The sequence below is a fragment of the Mesoplodon densirostris genome, chromosome 16, assembly GCF_025265405.1.
Source record: "Mesoplodon densirostris isolate mMesDen1 chromosome 16, mMesDen1 primary haplotype, whole genome shotgun sequence".
In the NCBI taxonomy this organism is placed as follows: Eukaryota; Metazoa; Chordata; class Mammalia; order Artiodactyla; family Ziphiidae; genus Mesoplodon; species Mesoplodon densirostris.
In genome coordinates, this window is record NC_082676.1 from 11,201,795 (window position 1) to 11,226,300 (window position 24,506).

A 24,506-nucleotide genomic window follows, 5' to 3' on the forward strand; every position below is an offset into this window, starting at 1 on the left:
TTCCTCTTATTTATTTGTAGGAGATGTTTATATATTAGGGAGATTATCCCTTTGTAATACAAGCTGCAAATATATTTTCCCAGTTTGTCCTTTGTCTTTTTGGTCATTTGTCTTTTGAATTTGCTTAGGATTTTGTCGTTCTAAGATTTTTTTTTTTTCGGTTGAATTTTCTGTTTGTTTTTGCCATGCAGAGGATTTTAAATTTTTTAATATAATCCAATTCTTCAACTTTTATGGCTTCTGGATTTTTTTATGACTCTCCAATGTTTCTGCCTCCTTATTCTATAAATTCATTTTACACATTTAACTCCTCCTTAATCCATTTGGAATTTTGGAACCGTTCCTGGTGTACAGAATGAGGTATGGAACTCACTTTATTTTTTCCAGATGGTTACCCAGTTGTCTCAACATGAAAACAATTTTAAAACAGTTCAGGGCAAACCATACGGTTCTGCCAACGTGTGGGCCACCGTCTTGAAACCTCTTACTTTGAACAGACGTGAAGTTCACATCCACAGGGAAAGTGGGAATGATCGACCAAAGGGCCTTGCTCTTATGAAGAATTGCAATGGCCTATACCCAGGCGCCCCTGTCCCAAAACAGCCACCAATGAAAGAAAAAGAGAAAGAAAACGATCACCCTTTCGTAGGCTGCAAAGTGGGCTTTGGGTTTGACCCTCTCAAGTCAGCATCAAGGCTTTCGCTGACTTGCTAGGAGACACATCCGACACTTGCTCTAAAGGGTCACTTGCCCATCAGGTCACCTGGCACCAGGGCAGAACACCAGCAGCTCAGAGGACTGAGGTCAGGAATTCCTGGCAGCCTCTGTGTCCTGGCTTTCCCTCCCCTTAAGTGGCTCCAAGTGTCCCTGAAAGTTCATTGTTTGGCACTGAAACTCCAGGAGACTTGGAAAGGCCAGTTCTAGCTCATTAGTCACCTTTTCCCCATAGACGCTGTCATACAACCTTACCCCTCCTCGCTGCCTTGTTGGGGGGTGTCCCCAAAAGAGTCCCAGGACAGTAAAACCAGAGAGTGCGAGTTCGACTCTGGCAGCTCTCGCTCTCCCGTGACTCGTTCTTACTCTGAAATGTAAGGCAGCTCCTAAGCCACTCACTGCTGAGGCTCTTGGATGCCACGAGCCAACTGAGAAACGCAGGACAGTGGGCCTTTCCCCCACCCACCCTGGTCACCATCACAGCCACCTGTTACCCAGTGCCCATCGCCGGGCCCTGACACAGGTCATCTCATTTCCTCCCCAGTACACCCCAACAGGCAGGTGCCATTATTCTCTGTATCTTACTGTGGAAGATCTTACTGAGGCTGGTCTCAGAGAAGGTAAGCAACTAACCCAGGGCCACACAGCTGAGATGTGCAGGAGATGATGGCGCCACCCAGGCAGGCTGACCTCACAGCCTATAAGTTCTTAGTCCCTGTCCTGTGGGTCTCTATTTTAGGACACCTCTCTTGCTGTGGCTTAATCCTGTGACATTCCCGTTCACCTCGGCCGGACCCTTGGTCCGGCCTCTGGAAGGAGAAAGAAGCCTGGGCATCTTCAGCAATCGACATATACCCGGTTTTCCAGAAATTGCTGTCCTCACCACTTGTCTGAAAAAGGAACTTTCCATTGAATCTCTGCCCTCCCTGAGCAGACCAGGGCACGGGGAATATCTAAGCTTCCTTCGTTAAAAACAGTCCCTATCAATACAACACGGCCATGACAATGAACGGTCAGCAGCCACTGGGATGCCGCCACAGGCTCAGTGTCTGCCGGGGGAGCCAGGGACAAAGCCGACACGCTGAGTATACACACACCACTCCGCCTCCAGTTACAAGGTACAGAAGCCAGCGACACCAGCACCGTCTACGCTGCGCGATGTCAGCGTAGTGTTAGCTTGGATGGGGGTGGGGCACTGGCTGGAAGGGAGCACGAGGGGGCTTCTGGGTGCTGATGATGCTTGTGTGTTTCTAGATCAGGGTGAGGGTTAAGCAGATGTGTTCAGTGTGTGAAAATTCAGTGACCCATACACTTAGGTGCACCTTTCCGTCTGTAAATTTTACTTCAATAATTTAAAATAACGTCTTGACATTTTTAAATAAAGAATTATGTTTGCAACAATTATCTCCATAAAACGCTGGCTGTACTTGAAACAAGGGGTTCACTTATATCTTTTAGTTCAAAAAATTGTCCTAAGGGACTGCCCTGGTGGCGCAGTGGTTATGAATCCGCCCACCAATGCAGGAGACACAGGCTCGAGCCCTGGTCCGGGAACATCCCACATGCTGTGGAGCAACTAAGCCCGTGCGCCACAGCTACTGAGCCTGTGCTCTAGAGCCTGCGAGCCACAACTACTGAGCCCACGTGCCACAACTACTGAGGCTGTGTGCCACGGCTACTGAAGCCCGCGCGGCCAGAGCCCGTGCTCTGCAACAAGAGAAGCCACCACAATGAGAAGCCTGTGCACCTCAATGAAGAGTAGCCCCTGCTCGCCACATCCAGAGAAAAGCCCGCGTGCAGCAACAAAGACACAACACAGCCAAAAATAAAATAAATAAAAATTAAAAAAAAGAAAAGAAAGCCAAGTGATTTGCTTATAAAAAAAAAAAGAATCCGCTTGCCAATGCAGGGGACACGGGTTCGAGCCCTGGTCCGGGAAGATCCCACATGCCGCGGAGCAACTCAGCCCGTGCACCTCAACTACTGAGCCTGTGCTCTAGAGCCCACGTGCCACAACTACTGAGCCTGTGCTCTAGAGCCCACGTGCCACAACTACTGAGGCCCGCACACCTAGAGCCCGTGTTCTGCAGTGAGAGAAGCCACCGCAATGAGAAGCCCACACACCGCAACGAAGGGTAGCCCCCGCTCACTGCAACTAGAGAAAGTCCGTGGGCAGCAACGAAGACCCAAAGCAGCCAAAAATAAATAAAAAATTTTTAAAATTGGCAAGACTCAACTCTTTTTTTGCTTTGCTACCACCATCTCACTTGATTCATGATGTCAGATTTCCTTGAAATTCAAATGCTGGTCTGCAATACAGGTGTGTGTGTGTGTGTGTGTGTGTGTGTGTGTGTGTGTGTGTGTGTGTGTGTGTGTGTGTGTGTGTGTGTGTGTGTGTGTGTGTGTGTGTGTGTGTGTGTGTGTGTGTGTGTGTGTGTGTGTGTGTGTGTGTGTGTGTGTGTGTGTGTGTGTGTGTGTGTGTGTGTGTGTTTTCTTGGCTCTGGGAGGGATTGCAGAAACTAGAAATATCCATCACCAAAGTGAGGAATCCAGCATTTCAGAACAATAGCAGGAAACTCATCTACATGAGAAGAAATTAAAGCAAGCACGCCTTGGAGGGCTCCAGGGAATCTGAAGGATCTCTGCATTCTGCTGGGAATCTGAAGGCCAGAGCTGCACCCTCCCCTCAGGCGAGGGGCTTCATAATAAGCAGATTCTGAGGATCAGGCTTGCGCCAGTGGCAGGAGCACCCATCAAGGAAACATTTACACCCAGGCGACCTGGACACGTTTATTGAGACGGTTCACAGGGCCAGTGGGCACTGGGGTTCACACAAACCGGCCGACACGCATGGACTTGGAGCCACGCACCCGGGGGGCACTGCACGAGCCCCTCACAACCCCTGTGCAAAGCCCTTCCAAGGCAAAGGGAAATCCAAGGCCCCACAACCCATCCCCCTGGGTGACCATCTTGCCCAGAACACCAGGCAGGACAAACGCCGGTGGAGAAGGCCTTCTCCAGCTCAACTCTGAGGCACTGCCCACCTGTGGGTTCTAAATGCTTCTCCAAACCCTGTGGGCCCACGTGAAACAAGGGGGAAAATTCAGAAAACGCATCCACAACAATAAAACAAAACAAAACAAAAAACAATCTGCGCGGCACACAGATTTCACTTCCCGATGTCCCTGACGGCAGGACCGCAGGGCTCACAGACGCCTTTGGCAGCTGGGGGCTCGGCGCGTTGCCTCCCCGGCGTCCACAGGAAAATAGTCCTCGGTTCTGTACAATGCGGGCAGCTCGAAGGTCGGGGCCGGCGGCGTCCACAGCTTCTGGAATGACAGAAAACCAGGTGCCCCATCAGCCTCGTGAAGCCACTTGTTCTGAGACCCAAGCACTCCAGTTGCAGTTCATCCTGCAGGGAGAACAGCCCAGGTGACCAAAGACTCCATGATTCTTTGGTGACACTGCCTGTGACAGCCAAAGCCGGCCCATTTGAAACCTGATGGGGAGCTCGGTTGGCAGGGCTGGTCCGTGTCCACGGAGCCCTCCGCAGTATTAGAGAGAACCGGGCTCTGAGGAGGGATGACCGAGAAAGCCAGGTGTACCTCATGCCACCGCGTGCCAGGAAGGGCCGCGAGCCGAGACAGCGCCGTGGGCCAGGCCCTGGGAAAGCTGGGGTCGGGCCGATGCTTCTTTGCACGTGCACCCATCTGTGCGGCCTGAAGGCTGGGCCATGTGCGTGTGTTACTTTTTTTTCTTAATTGAACCATTTTAAGAAGTGCTTACTTATTTCTGGTGTGGATTTTTGTTGCAGGGAGGTTAGGGAGGGGAGATTTTGCATCAAGCAACCCTCCCCAAGCTCTAGTAACCCTGCGGGTTACCCAGGCATCTCAAGGTCAAACCAGTTTTACAGAGGACCGCCTCAAACAGTGCTGCTCAAATGTGACTGCACAGGGAACCTCCTGGGAGAGTTATGGAATGCTTATGCCCAGGCTCCGTCCCCAGAGTCTGATGTTGTTGGTCTGGGGTGTGGCCTGGGCATCGGGGTATTTCAAAGCTCTCAGGTGATTCTCATGTAGAGCTGGGGCCGATCCCAATAACTGTGACCTGCTCCGGGGCGGACCAGCAGGGAGATGGGCAGGAGTGTGGGCCTCCGGGGGTGCAGGGGGAGGAGGGCTCTGCACGTCTCCCCCGGGGTCCCTCTCACCACCCTTCCGCCCTCCCCCCGCAGCTCCGTCTCCTCTTTGATCTCCAGGCCACGTCCGTCAGCTCAGCCCAGAGCAAGCTCTGCCCCAGCCTTCAGCTGCAGTCAAAGTGCCAGCGCACAGGTGTGTGGCTCCAGCCCGTAGTTAATAACAGCTCCCCCAAAGCCCAGCCCGTCCACGAGCTCTGCGCTGCACTGGGTGTGTACTTACCCACCCCCATGCTTGTTCCCCACGGTGACACCGTGACCATCCCCCCTTCGTGGGTGGTTGGGGGAGACCACGCCCCGGGAGGTGCCTTACCCACCTCCCACCTGTCCGAGCATCTGTCCTCTCAACCACTACCTCATTGAATGCCCAGGGCCGGCCGAGGGCACAGCTGTGAACTAGACGCATCCCCAGCCATCATGGGGTTCCCTGTCTATCTGGAGATGAAGGAACCAATAGGAAAACACCACCAACGTGCGATGAGGCACCAAGGCCCTTGGAACCCAGAAGAGGCCACATCTCATCCTGGAGGGATCAGGAGGTATTCGGAGGCTAAGCACCCAGGACCCCAACCCCCCGGCCGGAGGGGCTGCGTGGAGGGGTAGCGGGAGGTGCAGTGGTCCAGGCTGCGGATGCCCTGTGCACAGTGCTGAGTGGTGTGCTGGGCCGTGGGCACTGAAGCAGCTCAGTCTGGAGTCGGGCCGGGTCAGAGTGTAGACAGGGATGCTGCTGCAAAGCAGGGCCAGATGATGTGGGCTCCTGGAGGCTGAGCTAAGAACTTTATCCTAAGAGACCAGGGAGAGGGAGAGGGAGAGGGAGAGGGAGAGGGAGAGGGGGAGAGGGAGAGGGAGGGAAAGAGAGAGAGAGAGAGAGAGAGAGAGAGAGAGAGAGAGAGAGAGAGAGTGTGTGTGTGTGTGTGTGTGTGTGTGTGTGTGAGATAAGTGTTTTAGAAAGAGCAGAGACTAAACTGTAGGGGAAACAGGACCAGAGTGGAAGCTGTTGCAGGTAGGCATCCCTTAAAGGTGAGAGTGGCTGGATTTGGGGTGAGAGTGAACAGATTCTAATGTCTGAGCCCCGAAGCCCTGAACTACCCCACCCCCCAGCCCTCTCTCTGCTGCAGAAGGAAACCACCAAAGGGCTTCAGATAAGGTGGACCGCACTCAGGTGTCTGGGGACCGCTTACCTCCCTGAGTCACATCTGGAAAGCCAGGACGAACAAGTCACCTTGGCCAAGGGTCTGCCTCACAAAAGGGCACAGGGAACATTCAACCAGTCAACCCCGGGTCAGCCACTCTTGGCTCAGCCCGCTTGGGGGACACTTGGGACACATTTGTCCCCCCTTCTCCCAGCACCTTCCCGCGGCTGCCACCCACCCCTGTGGGCTGGACCTGAGTCCTCCGACAGCGCTGTGACCAAAACACAAGGGGGAAACGAACCCCAAGATGCATCTCACAGCCTGAGGGATGCAGCCTGTGGATAAGCCATCGTTTTAGAATATCCTCCCAGTTCCTCCTGAGAACTGGCCGTTGGAGTATCTAGAAAATGCAACATTCAAGTAATGACAGTTCAAAGACCAGCTCCCTTGTCCTGGCACATGGCTTGGGGGCCAAAGTGCACTTGGTGATCCTGAAAAAGACAGGTTCCTTTCTCTCCTGATCTCAGGACCCAGGCAAGGCCACATGGGCCCCAAGGGCGAGTGGCCAGGCCGGGCCAGAGCTGGTGTCCCTCTCCTGGAGATCCTGGGCCTCTGGACTCCCTGTTCTTCCTCAAATGGTTCTGCCAACAGGGATGGGGCTCCTGCCTCCTCCCTGAAGGAGCCGGGCTTCCAAAAAAGGAGGAAATCAATATAATTATGAAGGAACCAAGGAGAAGCAATCCTAAGAGACTCCTTAGCAGCTTTAGATATAATCGTATCTTGAGTTCCCGCGAGATCTAATGCAAGCAGCGGTGGCCTCTTTGCTGGTGATGGAGTGGAAACGTCCTTCCTGCACTCAGAAAGCAAGGAGAAGGGGGACACGGGGGGAGGTGAGCCTTCCGCCAGCGCCCAGCCAGGCGGCACCGTGGATTCTTAGACAGCGGCTGCGCGTGCTCACCAGGACCCCACAGGGGCCCAGGAGAATGAGCCATTCCGAACAAGCTTGCTTCCCTTTTCAAAGGGGCCCCCAGCCGCGACGGTGGCGAGGAAGGCCGCAGAGGCCGGTGCAGCTCTATGCTGGCCCCGGACCAAGCCCCTGCCAACATCTTGGGGCACGTGGAAAATCTGTGGGAAAGTGACTCACAGCTCATTGGAGATCTGGGCCTGCAGTCAGCCAGGAACGGGGGCCCTGAGCTGAGCCAGGGGGCTCCGAATGTGGCCGCTTCAGCCCCGAATGCTGCTCTTGGAGAGTGGGTGGGCACTGGAAGGGCGTGGGACGTTATTTCGGCCTGTGCAGCCTCCACGTCCCATCCTGGTATCAGCATCTTGGCCGTCTTGCGGAATCGCTGCTGCTAGCTCCCCAGCGGAGCTGCTCTGCCCACCTCCACAGCTGAAGGATGAGCAAGAGGAGGCCTGACCCACCTGGGCCGTGATTGGTCCAGGAGTGAGCAGGTGACCCCAGCTCACCCAATGCGGAGCAGCCTTGGGACTCTGGCTCTTGGCACAGGCCTGCTTCCTGCCCCCGTCCCCGCTTCCCAGGTCCCAGTGAGGACGCGCCGTGAGCCTGACAGTCACTTCTGACACACTGAGGGGCCTGCCTGAGAGTGAAGCCAACACAAGGAAGCCGAGTTGGGAGGGGAAGCAACACAGAGTCCTGACGGTGTCATTTGAGCACCTGAATCGAATTTTGCCTGAGGTTAGTGTCACCTTGGGACCTTTCCTGTTCAGACCACGGGATTCTCTTCTTTGCTTAAGCCAAGGTGACCTGGGCTCTTGTCACTTGCAACCAAGCCTCCTGCCTAAAGCAAAGAATAAATCCACAGTAGTGTGGACAAGTGCTCGGAAACCAGGGGCAGAATCAGCAGGTGAGGGCTGGCGTGTGAGGCTAAAAACAGCCAGAGGCCCCAGATGTTGTCAGGCTGAGCAGGACCACACGCTGGAGGCCAGGCCCCAATCGACGCCAAGGAAACCCAGCCCTTTCACACCCATTTTCTCTTGGATTCTGAGGATGACCTGTGACAGGAGGAGTGGCCCCATCTCAGAGGTCACAGGGGCCAGGGAAACACAGAGCCGGGGTCCACTCGGGCCTCTTCGGCTCCAGGTCCAGCCCCTGCCCATTGCCCTGCTGGGCTCCTGCCTCGAACCCAAATCCTGGAGAATCTCAGAAGGCACTTCAGAGAGCTCCCCCTTCCCCCCCTCACCTGCAGCTGGTACTGAGATTCTTCTCCAGGGGCGGCCAGGTAAGCCAGGAGAACTGTCCAACTCCCTGGCGCTTGCTCCAGGCTCCCACCCTCGCCTGCAGGCAGGAAGGTTCCACCAGCGGGGACAGGATGGGAAGCACAGAAACCTGACACCACAGGTCCAGGGCTCGGCTGCCCTCCCTCCCAGTCCCCCACACACTCCACCAGCCCGAGCTCCCGGCTGGAGGAGGGCCTCTGGAGCTGGGGCGCTGGGCCTGGCGTGCTCTCCTGGGTCTACACAGCCTCCCACATCTTCCTCACTTCCACCCCGGACCCCCGAGTTCCCAAACCTGCAGCCCACACACCAGATGCATGTGTGTGCTTGGTCGGCTGCATGATTTTTAAAAACTGGAATTAACCGCAAACATGTAAAACGTCAGGAGATTTCTCAGGAAAACCAGACTGCCAGCTAGCTACGCTTGGAAAATCAGATGATCTGGAAGCTCCCGGTGGCTGGGCAGAGGAGCTGCGGGTGCTCCCCTGTGGGCCCCAGGGCCCACGGGGCCACGTCACCTTTCTGGAACCTGCGGCTTCCGGTGGTGGATGCCTCGGGGTTGGCCCTCTGGGCTGCCTGCACCACCGAGCAGCTCCTTTCCTGACAAAGCCCCCAGATGGCTGTTGAAGCACGTGGCAAGGGGGAGCCTCGGGCCAGCCTGGCTTCAGGGCCTCTCCTCTGAAGCCCCCCAGTCGGATCACTGTCTGCCCACCCACCTCAGGGCCTGTGCCATCTGCCCACCCCTGCCCCCAGAAATCCCGCACGGCCCCTCGTGAGTCCTAGCCTGCCTCGTACCTCCCTCTTGGAAGCCCCAGCTGCATATTCCCGATCCTGGGCTGCTTTCTTTTTTTTTTTTTTTTTAATTTTACTTATTTATTTTTATACAGCAGGTTCTTATTAGTTATCTGTTTTATACATATTAGTGTATCTATGTCAATCCCAATCTCCCTGGACTGCTTTCTGTTCAGGCCGGGGTCAGCACACTTGTTCTGCAAAGGGCCAGATGGTAAATATTTGCAAGCCCCATAGTCTCTGTCACAGCTACTCAGCTCTGCCCTCCCAGCACCAACGCAGCCATAGGCAACGTGTAAAGTAATGGCATGGCTGCGTGCCAATAAAACTTGATTTACAAAGATAGGGGCAGGCCAGACTTGGTTTTTTCAGTTTGCCCCAGAATTAAATCTATCTTCCTAAATAGAACAGGAATGACAAACCCATCTCTGTATCTCCCATGCAAGTGGGCACTAAGTGATAAGTCACTGGACATAGGCTGCAGGATTTAGGACCAGGCCCACCTTGCTGACTGTCCCCAGGCCGGAGTATTATTTGGTTGGCTGCTCTTGGGTCATCACTACAACTCCAGCCTGTCCTGGCTCACTAAGCATCCTCCACCTCAAAAGAAAGGCCATACCGCTGTCCCACGTGTGGGCCAGGTTCTGAGGTTCCAAAGTGTGGGTCATCCTCTGGGAGGCTGAGGCCTCAGGCTGACCATGGGTAGAAGCTCAAGTAGCCAGAGACTCACCCTCATCCCCCAGGTTACCAGGCATCTCCAGCCCCAGAGGACTTGGGAGAGGCCCATCCTACTGGGAAAACAACAACTACATTTCCTGTGGCCCAAGTTACACACATTATCTCTAACCCTCACAGCACTCCTTCAAGGCAGAGGTTTCTCTTCCTCTGGAGCCTCACTTTCCTCTCTGTAAAATGAGGATAATACCGTCGACTTCATGGAGTCCTGACTGGAGCACAGCCGTGATGCTGGAGGTGCTGCACCCACTTTGGGACCATGAGGACAAAAGCCACTGGCTGAGGACAGTAGGGCAGTAGCCAGGAGAATCAACTGGCCACTCAGGACTTCTTGTCACATGAGGGAAAAACACAAACCCTATTTGGTTAAACCACTTTAGTCAGGTTTCTGTTATGCCGCAGAACACAGCCCGATGGACACATGCTATTACTCTCACCATCACTCCAGTTAATAGCAAGTTGCCCAAGGTGGCACAGGTAGTAAAGGGGTGGAGCCAGGACTCAGCCCAGGTTGTCTGCATGATGAAATGGAATGATCACCAAAAAAGTGAGAACCTGTAGATCTCACAATAGTTCCAAAAGGTAAAATGGAATTCCAAATAATTGACGTATGCATTGCCCCCTCCAGGAGCTCCACTCCCCTTGGGTGGGCACTGCGCGTGGTGACTTGTTTCCATAAAGTAGAGTAGGGAGGCGGGGGTGGAGGCGGGAGTAACAGCCTGGTGGAGACACCTGGCAAACACTGCCTCGGCCAGAGGGTCATGGTCAACATCATCAGGTCTACGTCATGTTGACAGCATGTCCCCTGGATCTGATGTGATGAGAAGGGCACTTCATCTCTGTGGTCTTCCTCCCCCAAACCCATAACCCCAGTCTAACCACGAGAAAAACATCAGATCAGCTCTAATTGAGGGACAGTGTACAAAATACCTAACCAATAATCCTCTAAACTGTCAAGGTCATCAAAAACAAGGAGAGTCTGAGAAGCCGTCATAAACCAGAGGTGGCTAAGGAGACGTGACGACTAAATATAACAGGGAACAGAAAAGGACATTAGGGGAAAACTAGTGCAATCCGAATAAACTGCGGAGGTCAGTTAATAGCCATGTATCGAGGTGGGTCCTTTAGCTGTGACAATGTACCACAGTAAAACAAGATGTTAACAATATGGAAAACTGTGTGAGGGACATATGGGAACTCTCTGTATTATCATAGCAACTTGTCTCTAATTCTAAAATAAAAAATTCTATTGGGGCTTCCCTGGTGGCGCAGTGGTTGAGAGTCCGCCTGCCGATGCAGGGGACATGGGTTCGTGCCCCGGTCCGGGAAGATCCCAAATGCCGCGGAGCGGCTGGACCCGTGAGCCGTGGCCACTGAGCCTGCACGTCCGGAGCCTGTGCTCCGCAACGGGAGAGGCCACAACAGTGAGAGGCCCGCGTACCGCAAAAAAAAAAATAAACATCAAGTTCCTGTTTCTCTTGAACAATGTAGCTACCTGGCCACACTGGGCCCATATTCCTGCGGGGTGCGTCCGGCTGGCCCCTCTCCACTGGGCATGTGCTGTCAGGCTTCCCACTGTCCCCGCCAGGCCTGACTCACTTGTCCGCAGGACCTGCCGAGCCCCGCGGGCATCTGAGCTGGCAGCGGCTCCAGGCTCACGTCACCGTGGGGCTGTCGAGGAGCTGGATGCTCCCCATCCGTGGCCCAGGCCCCCTGGGGTGGGGACGGCCAGCCTGGGCCGCTGCCGAGACCAGCGGCTGCTGCCCTATACCCGAGGTCCCCTCCAGGGCACTCCAGGGCCCCGGAGGCAGGTATGGTAATGGGGCCGTTTTGTGGAGGGGACAGCTGGCTCGGAGGGGACAGCGTAGGCCGCGTGCCCAGGGCCACACGGAGTCAAGTGGGCTCCTCTGAGCTCCTGGCACCGGCCCCCACCACAGCCAGCCCGCACGCCCTCACCGCGGGTCCCGGCCTCCCTCCTTGGCCCCCCTCACAGGCTCTCTGCGCCTCAGACCACGCCTGCCCGTCCTGCCTGCCATGTCTGTGTCTGCTCCAGGGCCCCCAGGCTTCCACCCTGAGAGCTGGGAGCAGAGCCTCTCCCATTTCTCTTAAGCAGCCCTGCGAGTCCGCTCCTGCCCGTAGGGCTGGGCTGGCCGGCCTCACGGTGGCTGCACGGGAGCTGCCGTCCTGCCCCTCCCATCAGCCCTCCTGCCCCTGCCTCTGCCATCCCGGTCACCTCGGCTGCTGTTGGCAGCAGGAGGCAGCTGCAGCCCTGGGGACAGGAACAGGGCTGGGGGCTCCCAGATGGGGCAGCCCCTACCCAGGGGGACCCCAGCAGCAGGGACAAGCTAGTGTAATCTTGTTAGAGGCGGTGCTGACCCCGGCAGCAGCCCTAGACGGCTTCCAGGTCCCCGTGGATTCGGCTTTTAGCTGGAGGAAAAGCTTTAACACGGAAACCAGCAGAGAAGGAGCCCCAGAAGTTCTGCCAAGATACTGGCTACTAAATTCAAACTCATATGGGGTCTAGGAGGAAAGACAGGACACCAGGTAGGCGGAGTCATGGCACAGCCCCCTCCAGAACTAGGTCTCTGACCTGGAGTCTGATCTCTCCAACCTCGGCCCCTCTGCCCACCGCCCCGGGCCCTCTGCCCTCCCAGCACCATCTCCTGGAGGAGGGAGGTGTCTGACCTGGGCTTTGCTCCTCATCACCCGGCCACTGAGTGTAACTGTCTAATTACCATGCACTTATATGTATGTTGGGCACCTGCTACATTCCAGAGACTCAAATCTGAAGATCACAGAGGCTCTTTACAGACGAGCAAACTGAGGCTTTCAGTGGTCAGTTGACTCACTGTGGGTCCACCCACTAACCGGAACCTCAGTCAACCCAGGTTGCCCAAACCGGAAAGCTGGGGGCCACCCAACTTCCCATGACACAGCCAGCCCATCCTCAATCCCCTCTGCTAATTCTTCCCCAATCCCTCTCCCATCGCCACTGCCATCCCGTCTCCCAACCCATTCTCCACATGGCAGCCCGAGGGGCCGTCTTAAAAAACAAGTCTGATCCTCCAGTAAGTCCCGCACTGTAGTTAGAATAAAATCCAGCTCCTCAACGAGGCCTTCAGGCCCTGCCACCGTGGTCCCCAACGCGTGAGCAGTCCTCAGGTGTGTCCTGCTTGGCTTCCACTGGGCTAAGTTTACTAGTACTGTTGTCTGTTTGGTTGCTGGTGTTCTCATACTTTTGAATGAAATGCCATCTCTCTTTAAAAAAAGGATTTCAACCTTCCCTTTAAAAAAATCTCAAGCTGGGCTTCCCTGGTGGCGCAGTGGTTGAGAGTCCGCCTGCCGATGCAGGTGTCACGGGTTCGTGCCCCGGTCCGGGGAGATCCCACATGCTGCGGAGCGGCTGGGACCGTGAGCCATGGCCACTGAGCCTGCGCGTCCGGAGCCTTTTGCTCCGCAATGGGAGAGGCCACAACAGGGAGAGGCCCGCGTACCGCAAAAAAAAAAAAAAAAATCTCAAGCTCTGGGCCACTGGACAGTGACAGGCAGCCGGCGCCGAGCAGTGGCCCCTCCTTTCCAGGAGATGCGTGCTCTCGCCTATGCGGCCCGCCGGCCACATCGCTGTGGCCACCTGTCTGCCAGCTGTCTGCCACCTTGGAGCTGGGGGGTTTGACCCCAGATCCACATGATCCAGCGTGATTCTCCAAACTCCGACTGTCACCTCCCATCACTCACAGCCCTCCAGCCTGGGGCCTTCTTTCTGCTCCTGGATCTCACCAGGGTCTGCTTGACGGGAGACCTTTGCACCTGCTGTCCCCTCAAGGCCTTTCCACAAGGTCTTCCTCTGCTGGTTCCTTCCTTCCTTCAGACTCTCCTAAGGGACGCCCAGTTTCATCTGTGTCACCTTCCCTCCTTCACGGCAGCACTGTGGAGCCTAGCCTGTTTACCTTTCTCCTCGGTTACCACCCGGCTCCCCACCAGGCCGAGCTCCATCGGGACGGGCACCAAGCCAGTCGTTAGGGCCACGGCCCCAGCAGCAGCTGGAGCCTGGCGCACAGGAGACACTCAGGCAACGGGAAATGGATGAATCTTCTCACCACCCCAGGCAGAGCAGGAAGGGCCTGGGGGTTGGCCTTTTGCCAAGTCAGGGCCCCGGAGCCTGAGACCAATGATGACAATCACGCCTCCAGCTGAGGACGCCTGGTCGGACCCATTCTGGAGTCTCGGGGTGGCTCAAGGCTGGTGACCCCACCCTGGCCAGGTCTGTGACCCACATTAAAAATAGAGCACACATAGGGGCTTCCCTGGTGGTCCAGTGGGTGAGACTGCGCGCTCCCAATGCAGGGGGCCCGGGTTCGATCCCTGGTCAGGGAACTGGATCCCGCACACAAGCCGCAATGAAGATCCCGTGTGCCGCGACAGAGACCCGACGCAGCCTAAATAAATAATCATTAAAAATAGATAAATAAATAAAAAGCACATAGGGGACTTCCCTGGCGGTCCAGTGGTTAGAACTCTGTGCTTCCACTGCAAGGGCACAGGTTCGATCCCTGGTCAGGGAGCTAAGATCCCGTACGCCGTGTGGCGTGGCCTAAATAAATCAATAAAGCACACAGTAAAAGCAATGCACTGCCCTGGAGGGGAGCCTGGAACAGAAAACAGACGAGGAAGAAAAATCTGGTAACATCCAAAGCCTGGTGTTCAGAGAATGGTACTGGACCAACGTGGGGTCTTGGTCTTGACAGCTCTCTGAGGTGACGCGAGATGACAGGAAATGGGAGACGGAGTGAGGGGGGCACGGAAGCCCTCAGTAGTACTGTCTTTACAAGTTTTCTGCAAATCTAAAATTATTCAAAATAAAAGGTCATTTGAAAATAAATAAATAGGGACTTCTCTGGTGGTGCAGTGGATAAGACTCCATGCTCCCAATGCAGGGGGCCTGGGTTGGATCCCTGGTCAGGGAACTAGATTCCGCATGCATTCCATGAGCTGCAACTAAGGAGCCCCCGTGCCGCAATGAAGGAGCCCCCGTGCTGCAACAAAGGAGCCCTGGAGCCACAGCTAAGACCCCATGCAACGAAATAAATAAATAAATATTTTTAAAAAAATAATAAGTAAATAAGAAAATAAAACTCATCCACGGCAGCATATGTGAAGCACTGCAGGGAACAACACAGATAATGAGCTATTAAATAATAATACTAATGTCACTGATAATAATAATAATAATGGCAGCTAAACCTTACATTATCTCAGTCACTGTTCATGACAATCCTGTGCAGAGGATAGGACTGTAAATCCCATTTTACAGATGTGGAGACTAAGACGCAGCAAGCTTAAGATCCACGCAAAGCATGACGCTTGCAAGTGACAGGCAGGCCCAGCCTCATGGCTTGGTCTGATGCTCTGCTGTCACCGTCTTGAAATTCTTAGTAAGTTCTGACAAAGGGGCCCCAGATTTTCATTTTGCGCTGCACCTGCCAATTCTGTAGTGGGTCGTGGTGACAGAGGTGGATTCCAAACTGGGAACGGTGTTCTCCATCCTCAGAAAGGTCACTCAGGATCAGCTCTGTGCACAGCGTGGAGCTAGCGCTCCTGGCTGAGAAAACATCATGGGGCAAAGGGTGGCCGCGGGATCAATGGTAGAGTTTGGGGGGACAGCCGTGGATGGATTTGGCTGCAGCTGGGACTGTCATACTCTTGGCTTAGAACAGGGAAAGGAAGGTCCTTTTCCAGGCCAGGTCAACAAACCAGCTGCCCATACCCAGCGGCATGCTCAGCCGAGTGGCCTCCCTGTCAAACGGAGATTCTCCACGTACACGTCCGTGAGCCCACACCAACAGCTGGCCAGGGCGCAGCAGCTGGCGACTGTCACACCAGAGCCGTACATTTCTCACTCTGATGCTGGTCATCAATAGAATCCTCAAGGTTTTGTTGGCTGACCTCGAAGGTGGTTGACTCCACAAAAGAATGTTAGAAATAGCACCAATTAGCTCTGGGAAGCAGAAAGCAAACACAGACACAATCGACCATTCTGTCGGCATCCCAAACGGGGGCAGCTGTTCTCCATTAAATAAACAAGCCAACAGGGCAAAACCAGAGGCGTCCACCGGGACCAGCAGGCGTTCAGAAGCCGCCCACGGGCCCACCTCTCGCCCCTGCCCAGAAAGACTCTTCACCCAGGACTGCAAGAACCTGCTTCTGAGGCAACGCCCGAACTGCCACCTGGACCCCTTCTCTCCCGCTCCGGGCATCTGGGTGGCCTCAGGAGCCCTTCCCAGTCCACCCTTGACTCAGACACCGGTGCCCTCAGAGCTCCAGCCTGGTCTCAGCCCCAGCCCGTCCTTTGCCACCGGGTGGCCTGAGAGCCTCGGATGGTTACCGTCACTGCACCAGTCCCATCTCTGCAGCCCCAGGGGCCCGGGCACTGATCTCATGAAGCCCCTTCACAGGAACTCACCTCATGCGCTGTCCTGGTCGGACCAGGATGTTTCATCCATTGGGCCCCCTGAGCGTGGAAAGGGATGGTTTCCAGAGTCTGGGAAATAATGTTTGAGAGCGAGAGAAAGGAAAAGAGGGAGAGACAGAGAGAGCTCGGTGGAAACAGAGATGAAGGTAATTAGAGCGGGAGAAGGAGACACAGACAAAGGGAGGTAGAGGCAGAAACAAACGACCAACAAACAAAACCCAAGAGAGAAAAATATAAAAGAGAGAGAACTGAAATCGAGAGAGATGTGGAAACCAGATAAGGGCGGGGATTCAGAAAGAGGGGAAATAGATGAAAAGGAGGAAAAAGATGGAGGAGAGAGGGAAAATGAGGAAATAAGAGAGGAAAGGAGAGGGAAGTGATGAGTAGCCCTCACAGAAAAGTGAGGCAGCCAGGAGGCGGCGGCAGCAGTGGGGACCAGGGCGCGGGGAGCGGACTGTGTTGGGAGCTGGGGAGTCGGTCCACCGGCTCAGGGCCTCTCCAGCCCCGAACCCTGTCAGTGTGCACGCAGGGACACAGAAAGACTCCCCACCCTCACCCCGCCTTAAACCCCATCCCTGTGTCAAAGAAATAACAATCTTCTGAAAGGATAAAGGCCGTCTCAGAAGACAGGTCAGTCTCTGTTGAATGGACTCCATCTGGCCTGAGGGGCAACACTTTGCTCTTTTCTCACTTTACGCGGGACTCCTGGAAACCTCTCGTCTGCACCCTCCACCCCAGGGAGGAGCTCTTGGCCTCATCGGGGTCCCCACCTTCCCTGGCTGCGAAGCGAGAAAAGAGGGAGAGAGATCCTGAGGTGCGCACCACCCATCTCATCCAGCCCAGGCCTCCAGCCCTGCATCAGTCTGGCAGCCCCGCAGGCACCTCTTCCCATCTCTCAGTCATGGCTGCATCCCCTGCGTCTAGAACAGCACCTGGTACACAGCAGACGCTTAATCGGTAAGTGCTCACTTCACCTCCCTGGGTGATCCCATTCAGCCTCAGAGCTAAGGCCTCGGGCTCCATGCTGGGTACCTCCAGCCCTGAACCCCACACTCCAACCCTGACTCCACCTGCAAAGGCATCCAGACGGACTCGATTCACAAGGCAACTTGGATGAATCTCCGGGAAATTACGCTGAGTGAGAAAAGCCAATCCCAAAAGGTTACATGCTGTATGATTCCATTTATAGAACATTTTGGAAATAGCGAAATTTTAGAAATGGAGGACAGGTTCGTGGCTGCCAGGGGTTGGGCGAGGGCTGAGGGAGGAAGGGTGAAGGCAGTCACAAGAGGGCCTGAGAAATCCCTGTGGGGTTGGGACAGTCCAGAGTCAGGAGACAGGAGCCTGAATAAAATAAAACTGTACAGAACACATACAACTGTATAGAACTTAAAACGCACACAAGTGAGTCCAGGTAAAACTGGGGACATCCCGGTATGAGCAACACATCGTATCCAGGTTGATATCAGGTTTGTGACGTTGTACCACGGTTTTGCAAAATGTTACCATTGGGGAAAACTGGGCAAAGCGTACGAGGGCACCGTCTCTGTATTATTTCTTATAGCTGCCTGTGAATCTATAATTGCCTCAGTAAAGAATTTCAATTAAAGACACACACGCGTTTCCCCACCTCCACCCTGGTCCCTAGTCCAGGCCACCAGCATCTATCTCCCTCTGGACCATCCCAGCAGCTGCAACCTCCCAACCTCCACCCTTGCACTGCCAGCATCTTCCTCCACATTTCAAAACCCTCCAGGGCCGAGTCCTTGCACGGGCCCCACGACCTGCTCCATCCACTCCCCGCGACCTGCACCTCCAGCTCCAACACGCCGCCCGCCAGGCCTCACCACTCCCCTTCCAGCCCAAGACACCTGTAGACTCACCTCCCCACCTCCCCCAGGGCGCCAGCCACTTCGTCTCCGTGTTCCATGTTACCTTCTCAATGAAGCCTTCCCTGACCACCTCCTGCCCCCAGACCCACCTCTCCCTGACCTCCTTCACCTTTCTTTCTCCCCGGGACACTTTATATATTACACTAGACTATCGGCTGCTGGAGGGCGGGAACATTCTCTGTTCTCCCTGGGTTCCGAGGATCTGAAACAGCACTGGGCTCATACAGATGGTAGATGATAAGTATTTGTTGAGTGAATGAATGAATGAGTACATGAATGAAAAGAGGGGTGGTGGGTGGAGATTTGGCATCAAAGGAGTTAAGCCCGGCCCAAGGGCTGGGGAAGGAAAGGGTAAAGGGCTGGGATTGCACACGTGGCAGCTCCTGGAGCAGCCAAGAAGGACTTAAGGGGACCGTAGGGGGAGGAAGAGGCCGGTATGTGTGCAGTACAGAGGGGGATGGGCGGGGCTGTCCTCCAAGCACAAGGTCTCTCTAGGTCTCCGGGAGCAAAAGCCCAAGGTACGGAGGGAGAGAAGCCAGGGCAATAGCCTGCAGGCCGGGCCACGCTGTCCACCCAACTCCCGCCCCGCAGGCTCTCAAGAGAACCAGAAACAGGGGTTGGGGTGGAGGCCGAGCTCACTTTCTGGGGCCTCCAGGGGCCGAGGGGCCAAGCCTCAGCGGCTTCCCACCGCCTGGCCATTTCCGCCGAAGTGGCTTAAGCTGCTTGTGGGAATGAGGGTGGGCGTGAGGACAGGGGTCACAGAGGACCTTGGATTTGCATCTTAACATCCCCTCCAAAGCCCTACGTGGGGCTGCCAGTGCTGAGAGGAGGATCCCTTCCTCCAGCACAGTAAACGATGTCCCATTTCCAAATTCCTCAAATGGCAGTGGTCCCTCTGTCTAGCTGTGTAACCTTAGCCAGGTCACTTAATCTCTCTGTGCCTCATTTTTCTCACCTGGAAACAGGGCTAATAGTTTCTACCTCATAGGGTGTTTTGCCCAAATAACCCAAAGTGCTTAGAAAACAGTAAGTGCTCAATGAATGCTGGGTAATTTCATTATTATTATGGCCCCCTGAATTCTTTTTTTTTTTTTGCGGTACGCGGGCCTCTCACTGTTGTGGCCTCTCCCGTTGCGGAGCACAGGCTCCGGACGTGCAGGCTCAGTGGCCATGGCTCACGGGCCCAGCCGCTCCGCGGCATGTGGGATCCTCCCGGACCAGGGCATGAACCCGTGTCCCTTGCATCGGCAGGCGGACTCTCAACCACTGCGCCACCAGGGAAGCCCCCCCTGAATTCTTTTAAACGATGTCATTAGCTTGTGAACAGCCCAAGTGTACAATTTTGTAACACTGCGTTTTTAGTATTAAATGCATTCAGCTTCGAAACATGAACATTTAAACTGAATCACAATTGTGGAAGCCAGTCCAAGGAGCCTTAAAAATTATCCAGAACACCTCTCAACTCCTAAGAGGCATGGCTCATCATCCAGGCTGATGGCCAGGCTCACAGAAGATGCTCAATAATGCCTGCTGGCCAGTGACAGATTACGGGGGGCCACACCGGGCACAAATATGCTGGCAACCAGCCCTGCGAACAGCCCCCTGGCCTGTGGCCTCTGAGTTCTCTCCCAGCAATGACTGCTGCCATCTGAGCCCCTCCTGCCCATGCCCCCCCAACACACACACTCCTGGGGGCACTGTCCGTGGCCTCTGGAGCCAGGTCCAGGCCAGCAAAGAGCTGCCAGACACGGGAGGGGAAGAGGCAGTGCCAGGGCCACAATGCTGAGATCCCCAACCCAGGTAACCATGGCACCTCCCAAGAGGTGCTCAGTGATGTCCGTCCCTAAAGCAGCCACCTCCCTGCTCTGGCTTCTTACTCCATGTAAAAGCCAGGATTCCCCCCTCTCTAAATTTCCCAGGTTAATTATTAGGACCCTCCAAGTAATGGGAACTTTGGCCTTGACATTCCGTCTGGCAACGTGACAAGCTGTGATGGTATCAGCTGGAACAGGCACCTGGATGAATTTACTGCTTAATGAGATGTGGTTTATTTTCCCGGCAGAAAGCTGACCATGAATGGAGCCAAGTTCAAGAACTTCCCAGGCCCCTTAGGCATTAAAGGGATCACACTTTCTCCAGATGCCCCAACTCCAGCTGCAGGCATCACACAGGTTTCTGCACTAAGGAGGGACTCACCTCCCTCCACTCATCACGTCACCCGGAACCTGCAATCGCTGACGGGAGCTGCCAGTCCTCTGCGCGGCCCTGCCTTGTTCAGGAATGCCATGCGACCCAGTGCCGAGCTGGTGCCACACACTGGGCCATGCTGTCCCCTGCCACAGCCCTTTCCTGGCCTCTCTTCTCCCTTTTTACTTTTTTTTGTGTGTGTGCACTCCGCGGCATGCAAGATCCTAGTTCCCCAACCAGGGATCGAACCTGCGTCCCCTGCAGTAGAAGCGTGAGGTCTTAACCACTGCACCACCGGGGAAGTCCCACTCATCCCCTTTTCTGTCGTGCACAGGAGTCAGAAGCATGCAGCCCACCTCATAATTATCTGCTGCAACGCCCGCCTCTGGGCGTTTACTTTCTGGGATGACCTAGACCTCAGGCAGGGACCAGTCTCATCACTTCTGCATCCTCTGGTGCCCAGTTCACAGCCGTTATTACTAACAGTTCCCACACACCGAGTCTACGGCACACTAAGCACGTCCATGCTGGAGCCCCCTGACAACTGTGGACCCACTTATGTCCAGTGAGGACACCAGACCTGGCCTGCCCCTGCACTCCCCAGAGGGAGGTGGCCCACTCGGGCCCATAGCCTTTCTCTTTCCATCTGAGGAGGGGGGGTCCCAGTGAGAGCCCTGAGGGGAGCTGGAGAGATGCAGGACTGGGGAGGGACTGGGGGCAGGGGGTACAGTCAGGGCTTGTGATTGTGTGTGTGACACAAGGAGAGACACAAGCAGAGAGACAAGGAGACCGAGACCCAGAGACACAGGGAGAGAGGCAGAGACAGGCAGGTGAACAAGTCAAAGATGGGACCAGATGAGACACAGAGGATGACGGGGCTGAGGTCTCCACACAGCAGGAACCACAGCCCGGGCCCCTCCGCCGGGTGTCAAATGAACGCGTGGCCCGTGGTAGGGAGGAAGTAGAAGAGGTGGGGCTCGGAGGGGACCCTGTGGGTGCCTGTCCCCTCAAGACCCAGCATCACCTGGGATGTCCTTGGGCTGGGCCTCTGCTGGGAAGCCCCACTCCTAAGCCTCCGCCTCGGTCAGAACAGCCATGGTCCTGGTGGGAGCAGCGGGGGAGGCCGGCCCAGGGGGAACAGTGGCTCAACGAGAGTGAACTGTCCCAATTCAACGCCCTCTGGTGGGATCTGCAGTGACTCTGCACAAACGTACGGGGCCGGGACAGTCAGCCCCGCCAAAGGGTGCTTTCTACCAAACAAACGCCAGCGGCCATAGGCACTGAGCGCCAGCTGTGTGCGCACCGGATTCCAGGGGCAGCGAGGACGAATGCTGGGAGCTGCAGGTGCTGAGCCATTAGCTGGGGAGCGTCTCGCTGCTCCACTTCCCTCCTCCAGCCCACTGCGGGCAAGCGACTGTGCCTCTTCCTGCTTCAGTGTCTTTTATAAAACGAGGCCAGTGACGGCAGCCCACCTCACTGCAGCCAGCAGAGACTGAGTCATGCGCACTGAGGTCAGCCCGGGGCCCTCAAGCACGGCGACTGCTGTGTAGACATCCTCCGGACACCTGGCTCCTCCTTCTGTGATCCACAAGCCTCGCTCGGCACCTGGAACAGGGCCCACGGCACGGCAGGTGCCTGACAGAAGTTCACCGAATAGAAAGGGAATCACGCACGTCCAAGCCCTCAGCCTGAACCCCTGTGAGCCCCATTTCACAGAGGGGAAGCGGGGACCCGGCTCCAGACCATGGAGCTAGCAAGCAACACTGCCAAGGTACAAACCCAGGGCCGCTGGGCTCCAGAACCCATGGTTTCATTTATTTTTAAACGTTTTATTCTGGAAATTTTCCATAGTCATAGAACACAAGCAAAAGCCAAGACGGGGCTATGATGAGCCCCACGTGCTGTTGACTAGTTTTGACAACGGTCATTCACCTGGGCCAGTGATGCCTAACTTGGGGCAACCTGGCCTCCAGGGGACATTTGGTAATTCCTGGACACCTTTTTTTTTTTTTTTTTGCGGTATGCGGGCCTCTCACTGTTGTGGCCTCTCCCGTTGTGGAGCACAGGCTCCGGACGCGCAGGCTCAGCGGTCATGGCTCACGGGCCCAGCCACTCTACGGCATGTGGGATCTTCCCAGACCGGGGCACGAACCTGCGTCCCCTGCATCGGCAGGCGGACTCTCAACCACTGCGCCACCAGGGAAGCCCTGGACACCTTTTTGATTGTAGCAACCAGGGGGATGGTGCTACAGGCATCTAGTGGGTGGAGACCAGGGATGCTGCTAAACACCCTACAATGCACAGGACAGACCCCACCCCAGAGAATGGTCTGGTCCCAAATGTCAACAGTGCCGAGAGTACAAAACCCTGATTTGAGTCCAGTCCATGCTCTCAACTCCGCCCTCTCCAAGTGCTGCAGGAGTTTGGTCTACGCACTGTGAGAAAGGGGAGAGGCCTGTGTCATGATATGGGCACCTGGGAGGGCAGAATCGCTCTAGGAAGGGTGACCTTGAGAGTGATGCTCTGGTTAGAAAAGTGGGTATTGGGAGCTGCATTTGTCAACACTTCACATAAGACTGAGGAAATTTCAAATCCTCAGAAAGTAAGGATGCCCTATGGAGAGTACTTGGAGAGGGCCCCACCGAGTGCCTCTGCCGGCACTGCCTCTGGGGAGAACCAGCCCCTTTCGAGAAGAGAGCTGGTGGCCAGCCCTGGGCCCTTGTAGCCCTCACATCTGCCTGCTCAGCACAGCCTGTAGCTCTCCAGGCCAATCCCTGCTGCTGTGATATCGGCCCCCTCTCTCTCTCCCTTGGTAAAGGGGCATTGACCCTCCAGACTCTGTAGTAGACACCAATTTACCGTAGGTCTTTGCCAAGACATAGATGGAGGCCTGTGGGCAACAGGCCCCCTGAGGAGACTTCTTTGAGGCTCTCAGGCAAGTTTTCAAAATCAGCGGATTTCACATAAAAACCTGCATCCCCAACCTCCCTTCCTTAAGAAAGAGCAAGGTCAGGCCACTCTGAGCCTTTGTTCCCAGCGGGAGGGGAGGGCACCTGCCTCTCTCATTGGCCACAGTCCCCACCCAGCCCCTGGGCCTCACTCAGGGCCCTACCTGATCCCAGGGTTCGAAGTTCGACCCCTGGGGCATGAAGAGTATGGGGCTCTGAAATGAAATGGGGCCAATGCCTACCTCAGATAAAATGTTCTAACTTCTCTGAGCCTCGGTTTCTTCATCTGTAAAGTTGACAGTACCTATGTAACAGGTGGGCATGAAGATGAACCAAGCTAGGGCAGGTAAAGTGCTAGCTTGTGTCAACCCAAAGAAGAGCCCAGAAAACTGGCTGCTGGCACCAACACTGTCGTAACCACTATTAGAAAGTCAAAGATAATACAGTCCTTACCCGTGAGAAGCTCTTAGTCTTGGGGAGCAACAGGTGAAAACACAGATGACTCCCCGAGGTGCTGTGCCAACAGTGGAATGAACAGGGGGTTGGGGAGTCCGGAGGAACGTTGCCTGGGGGAATCCAGGTGGCTTCCCAGTGGTGGTAACATTCAATTTAGCCTTGACCAATGAATAAACATTGCCAGGCAGGGAGCAGGGGACCAGCATATGCAAAGGCCATAGGCAGTGTCCACCAGGTCCAGGGATGGCAGGACTGGGTTTGAGGATGCTCACGGGGGACAGTGGCGGTGCTCGGAGATGGTGCATTGTGCCCCTCCAACCAGAGAAGTTGGGGTGCTCCCACGTAGGCCTCAACAGTGCCCCCCCAAAATAAAAACTCCTCCTTGTGGTAAGGAACTTCCTCCCCACTCAAAATCTTAACAAAAATGCAACACTTAGAAAAAAATCTGACCCCCAAACCAGCCTGCCAGGGGCTCTCTGTCCCTCCCCTGCACGTGTGCCACCAAATATCTGGAGGCAAACGAATCTGTTAACGTGTGAGTGCTGAGTGACTCCCTGAGAACCAGTCTGGGGGGGGATTGGCAGGGGGGCTGGGGACCAAGCACCACTCGGCCTCCATTGTTGCGTTAATATTTGCCATCTGCTCATGTTGCATTTTTACCGCAAGGGATGATGGGGGCATAAGCAGAAGCAGAGGCCGCTGCAGGGCCGGGAGAAGGCGCCATGGAATCTCCTCTGCCTTCTTTGTGTTGCT

At 55.3% G+C, this 24,506-nt stretch overlaps 1 protein-coding gene across 2 annotated transcripts in view; it reads right to left on the reverse strand.

Moving 5' to 3' along the window:
• Window positions 1-3,489: 3,489 nt before the first annotated feature.
• BCAS4 (breast carcinoma amplified sequence 4) overlaps window positions 3,490-24,506 on the reverse strand; it is a 61,662-nt gene continuing 40,645 nt past the window's right edge. For both annotated transcript variants that reach the window (XM_060120523.1, XM_060120522.1), the window contains one exon: window positions 3,490-4,043. In XM_060120523.1, coding sequence (XP_059976506.1) covers window positions 3,921-4,043 — 123 coding nt within the window. In that variant the 3' untranslated portion in view covers window positions 3,490-3,920. The remainder of the gene's footprint in view (window positions 4,044-24,506) is intronic.